At 41.9% G+C, this 19,815-nt stretch overlaps 3 protein-coding genes across 11 annotated transcripts in view; all 3 read left to right on the forward strand.

Moving 5' to 3' along the window:
- The window catches only part of Ptp36E (protein tyrosine phosphatase 36E), a 103,750-nt gene extending 102,464 nt beyond the window's left edge, over positions 1-1,286 (forward strand). For all 9 annotated transcript variants that reach the window (XM_046613304.2, XM_069138094.1, XM_046613352.2 and 6 more), the window contains 2 exons: positions 81-425; positions 1,149-1,286. In XM_046613304.2, the coding sequence (XP_046469260.1) occupies positions 81-425; positions 1,149-1,229 (426 nt within the window). In that variant the 3' untranslated portion in view covers positions 1,230-1,286. The remainder of the gene's footprint in view (positions 1-80; positions 426-1,148) is intronic.
- LOC124224847 (muscle M-line assembly protein unc-89) lies at positions 1,230-8,708 on the forward strand (the record flags this gene model as incomplete). The annotated part of the gene is made up of 1 exon (XM_046637049.2): positions 1,230-8,708. A coding segment is annotated over one exon (2,844 nt), but the record flags the coding sequence as incomplete, so codon positions are not given.
- Positions 8,709-15,462: 6,754 nt separating this feature from the next.
- Positions 15,463-19,526, forward strand: Jra (Jun-related antigen). The gene has a single exon (XM_046611809.2). The coding sequence runs from the start codon at positions 16,295-16,297 to the stop codon at positions 17,102-17,104; it is 810 nt and encodes a 269-aa protein (XP_046467765.1). The 5' UTR covers positions 15,463-16,294; the 3' UTR covers positions 17,105-19,526.
- The last annotated feature ends 289 nt before the right edge of the window (positions 19,527-19,815 follow it).

Raw genomic sequence — 19,815 nt, forward strand, 5'->3', positions numbered from 1 at the left:
TTGCACAAAGACTCTCCTCTCTTACCAGCTTGTCGATACCGAAGGCTCATCGTCGCGTTCGCGATCCCCGTTAATTTCAGGTCTTCAGAATAAATAAGAAGATCGTCTCTCTGACGGAACTGATGGCCGGAGTAAAAGCACCGCCCAAGACCGTCCAGCTGTTCCAACTGACGTGTTGGCCAATGGGCCACAAAGTGCCTACCTCAACCAACAGCCTCGTCGAGTTAATGAACATGGTGGAGAGGTGGAGACAGCGAACGGATTACGGACCTGTCGCTGTCGTGTCGCCCGACGGAAGGAGTCGTTGCGGTGTTTACTGCGCGGCGAACGCCTGCATAGAACAGGTCATTCAGCATGGGGAGGTCGACATATTCCAGGCAGTCAAAACCGTGCGCAGGCACAGACCTCAGCTTGTTGAGAACATGGTGAGTTGTGGGGTTCAAAGTTCCCCGTTTGAGCACGGTTGAAATGTACTTGACAATCATTTACGAGCCATTTGGCTGCGTAATTCTGAATTCAGAAGGTCTAAAGACATGGTTGCGGACCTTCGAGGTTCGGTTCTTTGAATAGTTTGACAGCCAATTTGGGCGAAGAATGCTTAGAAATTCGGGATGAATGAGAAATTAGCTAATAGCTTATTAGTCATTTGGAATTTGGAAGGTTGTTCGCTGGGTTCTTAGCGATCCTGAAGGCTTTACACCGGATTCTTAATCCTCTGGTCTACACGTGGGTCGTTAATGACTCGACGGCACTTTGAAAGTTACGCTCCTGCAGAGAGAATCTTTCGCGCCTTTCTATCTTCTTGTTTAAATAACTATTTACCGAATGTAGATATCGCATTTGCGTTTACATATTCTTACTCAGGACATTCTGACCATTTCATTTCACTACTGAAATGATGAAAACAAATGTTCTGAATCAGTTTTCTAAGGAGTAAAACTCTCGGTTCACAAATGATCCATGGTATACATAGTAGTGGCGAAGTAAAACGGTGTAGACCGGAGGATTGAACATTTTGAAGGTCGTTTACCGGTTTCTCAACGATCCCTGCTAGTCAAAGCGTATTTTCGTCCGACGTATGGTGGCGCACGATAAATTGAAAGAACCACCTTATACCCCAGCTGACAAAAATTCGTTTCGATTTCCAGACGGAGTACAAATACTGCTACGATCTGGTCCTCCACTACGTATTGCACTACCTGAACAAGGACATGAATGAAAAGAAGTGAGACAGCGAGTTGAGGGACGAGCTGTGGTTCATCGAGTTTGGTAGGGGTGCGGCGCTGCCGTTGACGCCCGAAGAGGCCCCGGTGGACGGAGAGCCGATCGTGCCCTGCGCGCAGGGGAGAATCGTTATAGAAACAGCGCGGCCAGCGCCACCCCATTTTGCGACCTGCTCGACGTACCGGAGGCGGCCGAGGCTGCTGGGGGCTAACAGCGTGTCGAGTTTCGGGTACACGGACGGGGGCAAGGGCGCCGTACCGAGGGGTGCTACCCTCCCTCAAAGTCCCGCAGCCCGTCCCGAGGACCTAAGAGTGACCCCCTGGTACCTGGACGAGCCGCCAGGCACGCCCCTGGCCAACGACCACAGCGCGCACCCTCTCCTCCTCATGCACCACGGGGACCGGGACTTGGGTCGGGGCGAGCTTTCCTCGACGCAGAACAGCAGCGTAGAGGGCGAGTTCCCGCGGCCCTCGGGAGCCCTGCAGCGGAAGGCCTACATGGACTTGAGGGACGCGATCGCGCTGCTCGACGAGACCTGCCCGAACCCGGATGCCTCCGAACCTTCGCCCAGGACTCCGAGGACCCCGTTGACCCCACATCCGAAGAGCAAGAGGGCTCGGTCGAAGAGCAGTGACAACTCGTCCAACTACAGCAACGAACGTCTCAGCGAAAAGTCGATGGATCCATCGCGGAGTCAGGAGCGAGAGAAGAAGCGACCCTTCCTGAGGAAGATCGGGATATCGAAGACCGAGGACAGGCCGTTTTTGGCCAAGTTCGCGCCCAGGATCATCGGTAAACCTTATCTCGAGAAAATCGGGCCCAGCAAGGCGGTGGAGAGACCGTTTCTCGAGAAAATTGGATCCTCAAAGACCGTTGACAAGTTCACCTTCAATCTTCCCGCGTCGAAGGTGCACTCCTCGACCTCTAAGAACCCGCCCGAGGAACCGGTCAGGTCGCCAGCGCCCAGGCTGGTCCCGAGGGACGCGAGGATCTCGTTCAGGAAGCGGTCCGGCAAGGGTCAGCTGCAGAAAATGTACTCCTTTGAGACCGAGGATCTGAACAGTTTCAAGGGTTCGATGAGCCCGATGAAAAGCCCGCGGGATCCGCTGCGAGGCGCCTCTCTCGACGACGTCCTCGAGTCGGGACCGAGCTCCCTGCCGCCGCTTGACGTCACCGAAGAGCCGAACGAATTCCCGGAACCGGAGGTCAAGTCGCAGAGCGTCGCGGAGCTGGTAAAGTGCCGGATAATGTCCAGCGAGGAGATCATCTCCTCGAGCTCGTGCCTCAGTTCGCCCCAGGAGGCCGTCGGCTGGGGCAACTCGCCGAAGAGAAAAAAGGACGCGGCTTCGCGGACCCCAAACTCACCGACGAAGCGGCGGATATCCGCGGACTCGCCGGAGCCACCGACGAAGGAACTGGCAGTCTTGAAGCCCGGCGAAAGCTCGCCGACCAAGTCCAGGCACCCCGTCTTCGTTCAAGGAAGCGCGACGCTTCCGAAGCAAAAGGACTCCGAGTCCTCGAGACGGCAGAGGTCCGAGGACATCTTGGACAAGATGCAGGATACCGGCCGAGGAAACGATCGCGGGAACTTTGAGCGCCGCGGCATATCCTCCGACAACCTTAAACTCTCGAGGGAGATGTTCATCGCTGCGGCCTTTGACCCACCGTCGCGGTACCAGAGCCAGGACATCTGCCAGCGGAGGAAGGAGACCGGGGGTAGCAGGAGATCGGAATTTCCCGTTTCGGAAAAGGAGACGTCGCGGGAAGCGTTCAAGCAGCTCCACAGCAAGTTCGAAGCTGGTGACGTATCGCCGTCGGCGATGAGCTGCTCCGTCAGGTCGAGGCTCCAGCTCTACCAGGGCGAAAGGACGGAGAACTCGACCTCGAACGAGCGCTCAGTCGAAGGCGAGGAGGAGGAGGCTCACGGTGAAGAGGGTAGAGCCAGGATGACCGGACGAACGGTGCGCTCGGTACTGAGGAAGCAAAAGAGCATCGACCAGCAGGGTGACGTTCAGGAGGGTGAAGCGAGATCGTTGCGCAAGCCGAAGCGGCGGATCTTCCACGAACCGAGCCAAGAGACGATGGACCTTCTGACCGAGCTGCGGAGGGTGAAAAGCCTCTTGAAGACACCGTCGATCGAGAAACTCGACAAGGCGGAGGAGATGCAGCCCCACAGATTCCCAAAGAAGGTCCTCCTTACCGACCGGGAGTTCTGCTTGTCCATCGAGCGCGAGAACAGCCTGAGGAGGCCCAACTCAAACCCGGAACCGGAAGCGGAGGATCCACAGCCCTGCACGCTTCCCGGACCCGCGCTCTTCGAGAAGAGGTGCTTGTCGCTGGATTACGCCGACGAGGAGAAGCTGCCGAGGCCGGAAACGCGAGCGATATCGCTCGCCTCAGCCAGGAGTCCACCGTCCGAGACGGAGACCACGAATTCTCTCGACTTTGGCCTGATATGCGACTCGAAGAGCTACTGCTCCGACGTCTTCAACACTCCGTCCGACGAGGTAGAGGCCTGCAAGGAGAAGACGCCAGAGGGGATCGCGGAGATCGACGCATTCGGCGATCAGAGTGAAGCGAAGCCTGACCGAAACCACTGCGCGGAAGTCGACATCGCCATTCCCATCGATCAGAAGGCCAGCCCCAGACGGAGGGTCCAGATTCAGGCGAGGACGAGCGACCTCTACGAGATCATTTCCCCCAGGTCCACGCCGTTCAGGGTCAAGAAAAGACTGAGCAAGATATCAGTCGAGGAAACGATGAAGCAGGAGAGTTTCACCATCGGGAAAACCGCCGTCGACTGCAGGTCAATCGTTGTGCAGAAGAGGAACAAGTGCTTACCGTTATAACACTCGGTCATTTTAACCGGCTGACGCGATCGACGTCGTTCGTTTAAGGATCGATCCACCGATGCCTCGGAATCGAAAGTTAGGAAGAGAGCGAAAACCGTTTGAAAAATCTCTAGTAGCGTCATTTGTACCAATGCTGGTTAACACGAGTAAAAAAAGTATTTCTACTACGTGATATTAATGAATTTGAGCAGAGTCGAATAACACAAGCCAAGGTATCAAGTACTTGAGAAAAGGTTCAGAACCACCAAAATGATTACACACTACTCTTTTTTAACCAACTATGATGGTTTTGGGCTCATTTTCTTCACCACAGAGATCTTTGGTGACCGTTTTGAAAATCTTACCAACTTCAGTTATCTTCAGAGTGGATAAAGTTCGTCAGCAGTTACATCTTTGCGTTATAACCGTGCCATGATTTAAGATTTCTTAAATGGTTTTCTGTTCGGCGAGTAAAATGAGCTCAAACTAGTTGGAATTGAATTTTTGTTTAAATCAGCAGAGTTTGATCATTTCGAACGTTCTAATGACGAACCTTTTCTGAAATTGTTGATTACATCTCGACTTGTGCTGTTCGAATTTGCTCAGAGTCGCTTCTACGACACAGTATGAATATCGTTCCGTTCGACTAAATTAAAATATCAAAGGTGAAAATAACAGTGCTGGAGACTTTTCGAACGGCTTTTTTTCCTCTCCCAACTTTTGATCTCGAAGGCTTCGGCATCGGCCAAATTGTCTCGGCGTCGAAATCGCCGTGCCGAGTTTGAGCTTCTCTAGTCGCTCTTCGTGCTCTTTAATAAACACACGGGACCACACCGGATGAAAACAGGTCAAGAATTGTTACAGGTAGTCGATGTGACGATCGGGGTGATGATTCGAGTGCCGATGAGGGATCCCGAAAGTCGAAGTCGGTGAATCGCGCCGAATTGAAACCCCCGATCCTCTCTACAGCCTCTGAGCAAAGATCCAACTCCCGACGGATTTGCGGTTTTGTATTGAATCGTATAACACGAGCATTGTTGTCTTGTTCAGCGTCTAGGTTCTTCTGCCTACGATTTCACAGTGCCTCCGGTACCGAAATTTCAACCAACTCACACCGACACGTTTTCTAAGTAATCTGACGTTGATCTCTCTGCAAGTTTTTCGGTTCTCTCTACAGCCAAGAGAACGAATCACGGTGCTTTTTAATTCTAATCCTTGCGAAGCCTGAAAAGAAAGAAACAAGTCTGAAAGCCGAAACGAAGTATTGGAAAGTTGATTGATATCGGTTTCACAGTTTTCGTCGATTTCTGCAGAAAGGGTTAAAAGACGGTGCTGTTGTCAAATGGGAATTATACACCGAGCTGGTTCATCGCTAATAATGATACTTAAACTCTATTTACAAGGGGTCCAAAGAAATGTATGCTCTTCTGTATCCATTGACATTGTATACATTACATGTATTGTGTTCGTCTAAATGTCTTAATTGCCGAATCGTACTGGCACGATATTGTAATGCGTTGTTTAATTGCGACGTTAAAGTTGAATTGCACGCGTGTACGGAAAGTTTTTTCAATCCTTTTCTCATCTCGTCGCAATTTTACCATCATTTTCACTCGCGCGATTAATATTGTTGATCGACAATTTTGTACCCATCTTTAAAAACGAAAATAAACCAACACCACCTAAATCGTTTACATGACAAACAGTTATCGTCAATTTGTAAAATTTCGATACAACTTTATCAGCATTATTTATTACCATTACACACTTCGTATGTAAAAACAAAAAATGTACACCGTGCACAATGTAATATCGGAGCAAGTTGGACCATTTTTTCGTAAACTGTTGTATAGAATAATTATTCGCGGCCGAAAATTACAACCCTCTAATGCGAGAGTTCTGTCGTCTTTTGGAAAATCGTTTTTTAAAACTATACATATAGGTATATACTTACATTATACATAAATATATTCGAATGATACGCCACGCGATGTATTACGTGTATTTCAATTAATGTCTACGTATATTGATATATAATTCACGTAACTAATACTCGATGTCTTTGCGTAAATTCACTGCGACGAAGTTTGCTATATGTAACATAATAATATTAATAATAATAGTACATGGGTAGGTAACGATGAAATATTACGGATTATTTACACACATATATGTATATATATATAATTATTGTTATACTGGAATGTTGAAATATTATAGAAGATAATAATAGATGACCAATGTTACGTTGTACTTGGTTTAAATTGTATACCCAGTCAATGAATACGTTTGAATTCGTCACCCTGGTTGAAAATTATTCTCTGAAAATTTCTCTGAAGAAAAATCGAAGGACACAAATGACTAAATAGTATTCCGAGTAACGTTTCGACAAAGAACGGAAAAAATGCGAAATCAATTTTAATAATGTTATGAAATAAAAGAAAAATCCATCAAAATTTACAGAAAACAATTTCACCAGAGAATTCATAATTCTGGGTCGAATGAATATTTATTCGATTATCGAGTAACATTCTAGGATGATGCGAAATCGTTAGCCATTATGCGTAGAAGAAAAAAACGTCCGCGAAGTAATTTCCTGCAGATATTATAACGAATTACTAGTAAATTTTATACTTATATTTTATTGTGTACACGTTATGAATATTTTGTAATCGGGATACGTTGTAAACGAACAGAGATATTTTAAAGCACAAAGTTACGGGATCCAAGGGGAAAATATTTTGCTCCTTGAAACCCAACAGATACGTTATACGTCGGTACTTTAATAATCCGTGTTCTTTGAGGATAACCTCCACCTGTCGTGCAGAAAGAAATTGAATTTTTATACAAGGTATCATGATTTTAAAACGAAGAAGAAGTGATCAGAATAAAGACCGCGAGAAGAAAGCTTGAATTTTCAAAAGGTGACAGAAATCCCTCAATTTTACAACTGCACACATACGTAGCCTAAATTGTTGGTTTGAATTAACGGAACCGTTCAGTTCTGTTTGTACGGATAACTGATTGAAGTTTATTGTACAGAGACTTATTCAATAATTTTCTTATACAATATCGTATAAGTATTTTTTTAACACTATAATTATAATACTTTAGCCGTTTTTTCAACGACTGAAAGTCAATGTCGGCAATTCTATCGAGATCTGTCCATCATATTAAGATTGTAAACATCTCTCGGGACTGAGATTGCTGGATTTTCAATTTCATACAACAATTTATTTCCAAACTTTAGTTACGGGCTAATTATACCGTTCGGTTAATTATGTAAACTTTACCAAACTCTGATTTCCTTTATCTTTCTTCACAGTTTGTAATGTTCGTAAGTTTTTACACACGCACATACGCACACACACTCCCACACTCATTGCCAAAATGATAAATCTAGCAATTAAGGCCCTTTTGTCGAGCAGTGCCTTGTTCATGGATATGTATTAAACGTAATACAATTAACATTAATCTTGTTGAAATGTCATTAAACTCCGACGACAAGGATTATACAATATCCGTCAAATAGCAATATTACGTAACGCACCGATCAAGCATTAGAAACTGTTTTTCCCTAAAACGAGTAAAAACCGTTCCATAATTTGTACGCCATCGGAAGTCGACCATGTAAAAACAACAATAAGTAGACAATTTTCTTCGCATGATTACCGTCGGAGTGGTGTAAGATATTTTAGCAACAAGATACATTATTTATACATTATATACATATGTAAAGAACATAACCGTTCCTCTTTTAATTTTGTAGGTGTATAAATATTTAATACATTGATATCTACGCATAGAGACAGATATAATCGTCAACACGATAATATAATGTATCGCGTTAAGTTAATTATTAATTACAACGTTGTACGATATAATATATTATATCTATAGTATAACTAAAAATAAACGTGAGATAATTGCATACTAGATAATATTCGTATTATATGTATATATATATATATATATACATACATATTATTTACATTTAGGTATTATTACATACTTAATGTACTGTAAACCTAGCTGACGAGATGTGCCAAACAAATACAATTTATTATATTATATTGTATATTGTATGGAGTTGGTTATATGTATTTGTATTCTATTATATGAAAATACGCGCGATTGTCAGTTAGCAGGACATTTGAGCGTATACTAATTAACATAAATATTTGTTTCGCAAATGGCTGTGCGTATAACTAGGCATTCGATGCACCATCTTTATTTTATACGTTAATTAAACTCTCTCCTCAAATATGATTCCCTGTCGGAGAAATCACTGTCATATTTTTAACACAGGCATGCATTTACGTCCATTGCTATAATTGAGAAATCACTTTGTCTGTTCTTCTCACTCATCGCCAATCATTAATCACAAACTATCTACTGGTTTTTCATATCTTTGAATAACGATGAAATTTTTAGGGAAATGAATAACGTGTTGCATCGAGCGCCTGATGAAGCCAAAATTGAAACGCCACATACAATATGTATATATAAACATATACATAGATAGATAGATAGCATAAATCTATTTTTTATCATAATAGATATTCAATATTTTCGTTTCTCGCTGGCGAGATATCATTTATATTATTTAATCGTTTGTTATATAGAGTAATAATAAAGGTAAATTCGTTATTATGCGTTGTTATTGTGATTTTAAATGACAAAAAAAAAAAAAATAATATTATAAACACATTATATATATATATATATATATATATATATATATATATTAAGACTAATACTTGACAAATTAAAAAAATTTGAATAATGCAGTTATAGTTGAATATATGATGTTTGATTTAAAAAATTATAGATTTTTACTTACCGTTCAATTAATTATTAATAAGCGTATAGCGTAACATAACTATATGTATATGCTATTCCGCAACGTCCGACATACATACATACATAAATGTTCCATTTAACAGTAAACGTCATATATAATACATACGAACGCGAGAGTGATCTCACGATTATATTTCGCTTAGATTTAAATTTAAGGAGGTTAACGAAATTTTTTTCTAAACTGAATCGTTAAATACATAGTATTCGTTATGATTATTACAACATTTGATTGTAATCTTATAGGTCTGTACGATAATGCCGAATTATTACTTCGGAAGAGCTACGTCGGTGTTAATCTTGTATTACAGACGTATATATATATATATATATTAATATATATATATATATATATTAATCAACGACAAATATATGTATAATACATAGAGAAAGGTAATTAATGTGGATCTAGGGTATTCGATAATAATCATGAAACATATAAAATGATACAAATGCTAGAAATAAAATCCAGAATGAATACTCCTAATACGAAAAGTCAGCCACACAAAATGATCGTTTATTTTTTACATTTTTTTCTCTGCGCAAAACAAAACGTATACAATCGTAAATCCGATCAGTACATGAATTTTCATTTTCAATCTATCGGTTTTCAGGCATTAAAACAATAGCCGAAATATTTTCTTTTCCAAATATTTTTTACCCTGTGTCTCAATTATTTCTATCAATTAATTTTCCTCCTGTTCTATTTGATTATTAAATATTTTCGAATAATATTTTTACACGCATAAATTTGAAAAAAATCCTAAGAGATCACAGTTTAAATCAAACATGGTACGCGTTATATGAATATAAGAGAAAAAGATTTTTTTTAAGGGGGGGCCGTAGACGATTTCGAAGCTCTCGTATATATCTCGAATTATCCAAGTCCCACAATCTGGAACGCAAAAAAGGGCGTAACAGCCCCATTCTACATTTAATTCCTGAACAAGACCACTCGAATCTATCTTCATTTAACGCAAAAATGAAAAAATGGCACAATTCCAACGAGTCTCCTATCGCGATTTCGAAGAAATCCTGCCATTTCTCGATTTTTGCGTCAAATGAAAATTTATTCAAGTGGTTTTTTTCAGAATTGAATGTAGAGCGGGGCTGTTATGCCCTTTTTTGCGTTCCAGATACGTGGACTTGGATAATTCGAGATATATACGAAGGCGTCCGACTACGGCCCACTTTAAGTATAAAATTACAAGAAGAAAAGTAAATAGATTGATAAATATTATTGAATAAAAATCTTTAGACAAATGTAAATATACTGTACGAGCGACTGATAAACGTTTTGTAAAGTGTGTGATAAGTGATTAACAATTGGTACTGTTGTTGTAAATAATAAATAGGTTGTATATTGTAATTTAACGATGGTTTTATTAAGCGACATATGTACGAGTTTTGCACTTTCGTTTATTTTATTTTGCGTTTGTGAACATATTTTATTATAGGTGAACACTTCACGTGTGTAAATTTTATCAGAAAATCCCTTTTTTTTGTCATTGATCTACTTTACTGATAAGGAACATCGGTTTGGGTGTCCCCCTTCGATTTTGTTGCGACTCATGTGCATTTGTTGTCGAACATGGAAAACTTACCGACACGTATTTCCTTTTTATCGGTGGAAAAACGGTTTAAAGGGGTGAAAGCGACTCCCAAATATGAGAACTCAGTGGGGTAGTTTCTCAGTTTCGTATAGAAGCGCGCTTGATCTTTCCATGAAACTCACGCTGGCATATTGCTATTGACGAATGAAACATTTCAGCGTTGGTTTCATCCAAATAGATCAAAAGTCCATCAAGAAATCACCCCGTTGGGTATCCATTATTGGGGGTCGTTTTCGTCCTTTTAAACCGTTTTTCGGTGCATAAAAAAACCTGTCTTTTAGTTTTCGATGTTCTACATCACGTACATGAGTTTCAACGAATATGAAGGAGACGCGTAAATTAATGTATGAGTAATTATGGTGTTTCATAAATTTATCCAGAGTCTGCAAGTTCTTGTAACGGAGAACTTGTCAAACTTTGGTCACTTCGACTAATCAAAAATGCCCATGTTATAAATCTTCTTTAAATGCTGTAGGGTCCCATAGGACCCATACTGTAATACCCTCGTATTACGGCCTCACCCTACCTAGACTTCTTGACTGACATCAGACACGACTTCAAGATTCCGTGCTATCTTACACAAATCGTTTCGAACACTACGAAGCAGCATACGAAATTGCTCCAACTCTTCGTGGAGCTGTTTCAATGTTGCCAGTTGGTCATGGTCATTCATGGTGCTGGATGGCACGGGGGCTGTGCGACCGGATATCTACTCCGAAACTCTGAACATTTAAAGCGAGAATTATACGAAGCCCAATGACGACTTTCAGTACTAAGATCCAGTGCGTTACTACACTGGTTAACATTTGACGTCAGTAACAAAAATATCTCAATTACCCAGAAGACTTTTTAGATTTACCAACTCGGATAAAAGATTCAATCGACCGCTGAGGTGAAGATTTGTCAGTCGGTAATGCAGAGAGTCTTCTTCTTTCCGGACCGATCGGTGCTTGTAGTAAAACACCGATAGATGTCAGGAGAGATGCTTTTCTTCGGTATTATCGTCGCGTGATTTAATTACTAGCGGGAAATTGGAACGAATACAAATCGAACGAACCTGTCAACAAAGTACAAAATCATAATAGCTTTTCGTGGAATTCGAACAACGAGAATGGAATTCTGTGGTTTGACTTGTCACGCAGTGGTAGCATCGCGATTAAGCATGTGCAACGCCAGATAGAAAAAGATAGAAGAGGAAGAATGGGAGCGTGAGAGAGAAGAAAGGAAAAATAAATAATCATAAATGACATGTGACGGTGATTCAATGGTGGAGAGATAGAGCTCCATAAACGTTATTATTTCACTCTTGAATTGTTTAATCTAATCTTTGCACGCACGCTTGTGTTATTCGATTGGAATAACTTGTTCTAATTATACGCGAGTTAATGCAAAATAAAACGTCTGCATATATACGCGTTCAGGAAATGCCGGGGTACAGTGTTTTTTTTTTTTTTTTAATTTTTATACAGCATTATCTGCAAAGACCTGTAATGCCAGAGGCATCTGTTTCGAAATTTCCACAGTATCCTGAACGAGTTTATTTATAAAACTGAAAAATTTTCTTCAATTTCAAACTTGCGGTCGGCTACCAATTAAACAGTTGTAATTATTATCATAAAGTTTCGACGGATTTGACCTTGCGTAATGCGATTTTTTTTTCTTTTTTATTATTTATTCTTATCCAATTTGTCAGTCTCCGAAAGGATAAAAGAGGCAATCTACTCGAAATAAATTGTACGTTGTAAATTTCTGAGTTAGGGAAACAACGATGGTAATAACAATGCGGACGATAAAACCGAATCATATATTAATATGTTAATAACAATCGTATCTTTTTCCAATGTGCCTTGCCAAACCTTGTTGTACCTTAATACCACTTATATACACATCCGTGAAATCCATGAAGACAACAATTCAGGTCTGCTTTTCGAAACCAGTCCATTAGTAAAAGGTTTCGGTACAACCGGTAAACACTTAATTGAAATTGCAAAGGATGCTTAGTAACCCACCAATAAACCGTAAGGATTTCCGCAAAGGCTATTTGGTATTTACAAAAATGACCACGAGGTCGATAATTAGGACCGCATTGTCTAACAAACTGCACGCGAACGCGCTAATTACCCTCGTCGGCTTTGCTAGGCTTTATCGGGACAAACATCGTTTTCCGCATACTTAATACCCATCCGAAATCCCTTGTCATTGTAGATTTTGGAGTAAACAACTTCTTTGCCGGGCTCAAAATGCAGCACTCTACTTATCCAGACTATGTACACGATAGTTATACAATGTTTCGAACATGCAATAACTCAAAGACTAATGACGGTGAACAGATTTATGCAGTGGATGTGGAATGTGAAAAAGCTTGCTTCTACCTGCATTGCATAATGGTAAATTTACTGTTGCTGAAAATACTAAATCATCATTAAAAATAATGATTTTTACGGTAAGTCTCGCATACGAGTCTCGCAGTTTTTTTTTACCTCTGTTCGGCCGCAATTCGACGATAATAAGGAACATATCAATATATCAAATATCAATATAAATTTATTACGGGGATCGTATATAAATATTTTTATATAACACAGCTCAGTCGTTTCTTAAGTAACGAATCATATATTCATACTGAAATTATCACATCGGCGAGAATATGAAGAACGATTTTCCATCAGGGTATATAATTTAAAAGAACGTATCAAATATACGTAATAAACTTAAAATCCGTGATGGTATTTCAAAATTATAATGCGTGCAGTGATGTCTTGCGGATTGCGCGGAGCGAAGTTTTTTGCAATCCGCAAACGCGTGGTGTTGAATATTCCCAAGAGCTGCCGGACGTAATTGCCTTAGCAGTTGCACCGTCTGCAGCAGCATTAATCCTAGACTGATTTATCGATATAATGGATCTTGACCAGGCTCGGTGAATCGCTTCGGTCAGATAATACCTAAATAGGTCTGTGGTACAAGGCCGATCCATCGGTATAATACGACATGTACGCCGACGGTCACAAAGCCGGTATAAAAATTCCAACGGCGTCAGGCATTGAAAAGCTGTCGGTACCGCTGCTGCTGCTGCTGCTGCTGTTGCACGTAATTCTTCCTCTGCAATTCGCTAAGGTGCGCCATACACACACCTCAGGGCTCATCGTCAGCTTCGATCTACCTGCGAGAATGGCATCCGTGCATGTATATGCCGATGAAAATACGCTGTTTACTCGATGGAAGAAAAGAAAACTGCTGCTCTGATATTCTGTGCATTGTAGGTGACTTTGCGTTGACAGGAAAACGTGATTGAACCAGTCCAACCGTTTAGCGATGAAGCGCTCTTGTACCAAATTAATCATCTCGCAGAACGTGGCGAACGAGTAATCCCGAGAAAAAATATACAACCTTTGAAATTACGCTCTCACAGTCTTGGCTAGAGTGTAAAGTGGTATGTTAATTTTATACCTCGTGATACGTACGTCCGAAAACGAGTGTGGGATACAAGTTGGTTTTAATTAATGTAACGAAGTTAGTAATCACACGATTATGCCTTACGTAAACGCCGGGGTATAAAATACAGCAAATTTTCACCGCTGATATTGTATTTATCTGCATTAGTATGGTCGCTGTTGTTACAATTACGATACATTGAAAAAACCTACAACGGAGTGTGTTATTCACAGTATTATTGGCTGCACGTATACGCTCGCCATATCTGTGATATTAAAACGAAGAGGAAGCGCAGCCCGGCTAAAATGAGCCGACGCCAGTCGCCTTCAGCCTCCTCAATTCAAACGCGGCCGGTAGAGTTGACTTTGATTAAAGGGGCATTACTCCGGTCTTGCCCTATTAGCGGGGGACTTCCTTTTCGAACATTACCCGCTCACGCAGTCCACCGGTAAAATTCATTCTCTCGTCTCGGCGAATCTTGCCGTGAAAATGATTTAACAACGCGCTGTAAAAACGTTTATCATCCGAGATATAAGAATCTAGCGATTAGATCCATCCGACGGTCACGAGATCGATACGAGGAAATCCCGAGTCTACAGTTCAATCCACGTATCGATATCGCGACGAACTCGTGATTTAATATGGATCAATGTTTTCATTCGCTTGTCAAATGATTAGAAATCGTACAACCTACGGAACAAATAAAACCAGAACACTAATCGGTAGGTTGACAATTCGAGAGTGATCTGTGCAGTCAATTCCAAAATTTTAATTTCTAACAGTCATGAAACAGATCGTTCCGTTAATCGAGTCAATGTAAACGCGTTACCTAGCATATCTCATGCTCGATATTACATGATTCGTGACACTGGCAAGAGAGAATAACGATGCAACGGCTTGGCGAACATTTATCGATCCGTGCGGAAACTTAACATCTATAACCATCTCCGCAAGTGTCGGTTTGCGGAAATCCGAACAGCTGCGCGATTGCCTGTAAAAAAAAAAAGAAAGAAAAAAGAAACCATAAGTCTTCGGTACAGGGTGCATTTATAGTTCAGAGCCTCGCGGGCATAATCGCACTTGACACCCCCTTCGGATCGCACGAGCGAAAATCTGCGGGGTCTTCCCGACTCGTGTCGGCGGAGAAAAGCGTCGAGGGTGAATACCGATGTCCGTTGGAGCTCCCCCTCGGGCAGCAGCCGGTGCCTAGAAAGAGAGAAGAACGTACATTGCGGAGATGAGAGTGGGGAGGCAGCGAGAGAGAGAGAGAGAGAGAGAGAGTGAGAGCGGATCGCGCCGTTAGCTGGCGTTCGAATCCTCCCTCCACCGCGGATTCGAACGCCACTCGTCGCGCATGCGCAAGACGATTCCTGGTAGCGCGAATCGGACGGCCAATCGGAGGCGGGCTGTGTCGACACCGGCGGCCAATCGGACGGCTCTGCGATGAGGACACCGCTATTTTTAGACCCAGTGAGTCACGGGATATAAGGCTGTAAGTTTAGTTGGGTGTTCAGAAGTTGCCGAGACGTTGCGCCGCGCTCTTCGGGCAGTCCGTTTTCACTTTACACGCCCGAGATTATCGGTGCACAAGGCCTGTTTACATTGTTCCGTGTCCGTCGTGAGTCATTGTTTTGTTGACATTCAGGCGAACCGCGTGCAATCGGACGGAGAGTTTGAAGTACACCGTGATTGAACGTATATAATATATTATACGTATATATGTGAATACACGTATTGAGAAAAATAAATAAATAAAATAAAGAAACCAGTCAACGCGAGCGGAGGTGAAACTTTTAATCGTGGTCAGTTTCGTTTTCTTTTCTTTTTTTTTTTTCCCCACTTTAAAATTCCCTTCAGTGAGGAAAAAGCGACACAGTCGTGTAATAACGTTGCGAAACGCGTGTGCGCGCGGCGCGGAGGAAAATAAATAATAAACTCGTACGTGCACGTATGTAATCTGCTGTAATAGATACGCTGTCGCGATGTACGTGTGACTGTTGTTTTTTTTTTTTTGTCTGTTTTTAACATTCGTATGGTTCGACGAGCATCGCGATTGAAGAGAGCAAATCAACGGACTACCAAATGATTTCCGCTCGATGTTGCTGACTCGTAGTGAGGAGAAAAAGAAGAATAAGAAGAACAACAACAACAACATAAAAAATAGTGCTACGAAATTTAACCGATAATAATCGGTGCCCGGACATTACCGACCGAGAGAGTTGTTGTTCCGTTGGTTGTGGAACTAAATAGAAAGAAGTTAAAAAAAACAAAAGACAAAGATCTTGCAAAGATCGCAACGTATTGTCCGAGAAGTCGAATAATAAGGGCATTCAAATGGTGCGTAACTCGGTGCAGATGGAGCAAACGTTTTACGAGGAGAGTGCGATATACGCGGCGGCTAATCGCGCGGACAGCGGAATGGGCCAGCTTAAACGGAGCCTGACTTTAGACCTGAACGGTCAGCGCGCGACGCAGGCGAAAAGGCCCAGACTCGGGCCCCTGCCACCTGCGCTGAACAACGCGGCGCCGGTGCTGAGCTCGCCGGACCTAAACATGCTGAAGCTGGGCTCGCCGGAGCTGGAGAAGCTGATAATAGCGCAACAGAACGGGCTCGTGACGACGATGCCGACGCCGACGACGCAGATACTGTTCCCGAAGACGGTTACGGAGGAACAGGAGCTCTACGCGAGGGGATTCGTCGACGCCCTGAACGAGCTCCACCACTCGGACAGCTCCCAGGAACCCGGCAGCATCCACGGGGCGACTTACACAAACCTCGAGCCGCCGGGTAGCGTCCAGAGCACGGAGTCGCTGAGCCAGAGTCTGATGATGATCAAGGACGAGCCGCAGACGGTGCCGTCGGTGTCGAGCTCGCCGCCGATGTCTCCGATCGACATGGAGAGCCAGGAGCGAATAAAGCTTGAGCGAAAGCGGCAACGGAACCGCGTGGCCGCCTCCAAGTGCCGAAGGCGCAAGCTCGAGCGGATATCGAGGCTCGAGGACAAGGTGAAGATACTCAAGGGCGAGAACAGCGAGCTGAGCGCAGTCGTAAACCGGCTCAAGGAGCACGTATGCCGCCTCAAGGAGCAGGTCATGGACCACGTGCACTCGGGCTGCCACATAATGCCCGTAAGCCAGTTCTGAACGCTCGAATTGCGAACGAGAGGATCTGACAATTTCCTCGCCATAGCGCATGCATTTTCGTCGCCTGCGTGCGAGACGCCGGCAACCTCGGGTGATCGCTGTAGGCGGCCATCTTGGAGAACGAGACGACACGAAACTTGTTAGTTAAAACACACACGTATCGGTCGCGCAAGCGCGTCGCCTGGTCGGAGTGAACGCCGGCCGCCGGCGTCGCGGAGTCGCGGAGTCTCCATTTTTAATCACCGGCTGATTTTCACGATCTACACGCGTCATCATCGACGATCTTTCTCATTTCGAGGAATACATACCTGCCTGCGATGCCTGACTTCTTTCTCGTCCTCGACCTGCGCTGTTACTACATCTATTGCGCGTTGTGCGCCTTGAGTAGTTTGCGACGCTCCACGCCCCTCAAAAAAGAAAAAAAAAATAATAATTGTAAAAAACCTCCCAAGAACCTCGATGAACTTTTTCCCTGTAAATACACTTAAGCCAGAGACTATGAGATTAAGTTTTCCATAGCTACGGTATGCCTAGAGGTATACAGAGTACAGTGTGTACGTATATATATATATGCGTGTGTGCGCGTGTGTATACATACATGTATATATACATATGCATCTGTATATTGGATATATATATATATATATTTTTGTCATTTGTGCATCTAGTCCTGTCCAGTATGCCCTCGTAACTTATACATACATATACCTACATTACATATGAACACTGACAACACGTTTCGTTCAGATATATTATTATATTATATATTCGGACCAATGTGCTTTTGGTCGATTATTGCGCATGGTATTTGAAGAAAACAAATTTTTAATTTTTTTTTCATTCATATCTGTTTCTCTTTCCTAAACTCTTGATCTTGTTTCGTTTGCTTAAAATTGTCGTGTATTTTGCACGGGTGAAATAGCAGATACGACGCGAGACTTCTCTCTGAGTGTAAGCAGCGCGGTACAAGTGAATTATACTCGTGAGCTGGTTTCTTGGAAACGCTAAAGCTGTTTTCCGAACTTTTCACTTAGTTGGAAAACTTTGCCAAAGTTGTGCAAACAACGAATGTTTGGCGAATATTTAACCAACCAACGGATTCGAACGCTGGGTAAAAACTCAGTCCGTACTAGGCGTGGAATTTCCGATTTCACGCCAAGACGATTGAGATTATTATACACCGAGAACTGTGCAAAGGTTCAATCGCCATTCCAGCTTGCCATATTCAGTCGTACCTACGTTTATGCACATGCATATGTATTGATTGTTATATTCGTTTCTCTATTGAATTACCAATGTGGAAGTTGAGATATTCATCGAAGAATATGAACGTAGCAGAGAGGAAAAAACAGACGAAACAAAACCGAACATTCTAAGGTAAACAAATCTCTGCTGTGAATTCCCCCTCCGGGTAACATGGTACGAATTTTTTTGCACGCGTTAATTCGAAATAAAATATTATACATACTGAAAAGTGGTGGAAGGAGGAATAAGAAAGATTGAAAAAAATCATTATACATAGTGTAAATAATGATATTATTATATCTGTGTATATGTATAATTAATTATTATATTGTTATTGCCTGTTTTTTTTTTTCCTTATTTTTTTTCCTCTTACACAAACTTGATTTATTCTCAACGATGTACGATGATAGTTGACAATCTAGGTGTATAATTCTCTTTGAAAAGTTTAGCTACACGGTCGCGTTTTCAGAACACACGACATTGTAACTCGAAACATTGCCGACATTCATTAGCTATCGCGAAACGACGCTGCGGATAGCCTGAGGCGTGTTTTTTCAGATGCAAAAATATCGCAGGAACATGTTTATACAATCTAAACACGTCGCGCTTCGTTTCGCCGTCTTATCGTTAGATACAAAAGCAAGGAAACTCGAATATATTTTCTAAAACAAAAACTTGAAGATGAAGAAAAAAAAACCAACAATAATTATTTTTTCTTTTTTTCCTCTCTATTAAAGTTTACGGGACATAACTTGACGGTTATATAATTATCATGTTATAGGTATATTTATTTGTACTGTATTGTAAGTGTACAATTTTTGTTACAAAAGTCTTAGGTATTTATTATTTGACTTTGAGATTAAAAGATTGACAAAATATTATTATTCACTGTTTCTCTTGTTTCTTTTTTAATAAACGATCTTTAGTCAAGATGTGTCCCTTGGTACTATTTTGACTTTAAACATTATCTAATATATATATTATATACAGTATATTACGTAGATACCATTATCGTTTAAGCTTCTCGTTGGAAGAGAATTAGGGAAAATTTTTATTCTAAAGTAGTCAAATATTAAAACAAGAAAACAAAACAAAAAAAAAAAACAATCCTTTTTTACACTTGTAATACGTTTTTCTATAAAACATGTTGTGTTGCATGGCTATATTATTATACAAACGCGCCTGAACTTTGCCTGTACTGTGCCTTGTTCTTGATATGAAAGAATGAATTAAAATTAACAGAAAACAAATCGCCACGAGAATAACAAGAGTCCTGCGAAAAACATGAAGTTAAAATTTTTAGCAATTTATTATTGTTCTGACATTTATATATATATATGTATACATAATGGTACACGTATGTATAAAGTACGTATTTAAAAGCTTGAGCTAATAGTATTTTTGAAAATTTTTATTCCTGAACTACCCGCGTTCTTTCTTTGCTCGTCTCTCGCTTGTATTTTTGT

The sequence above is a fragment of the Neodiprion pinetum genome, chromosome 1, assembly GCF_021155775.2.
Source record: "Neodiprion pinetum isolate iyNeoPine1 chromosome 1, iyNeoPine1.2, whole genome shotgun sequence".
In the NCBI taxonomy this organism is placed as follows: domain Eukaryota; kingdom Metazoa; phylum Arthropoda; class Insecta; order Hymenoptera; family Diprionidae; genus Neodiprion; species Neodiprion pinetum.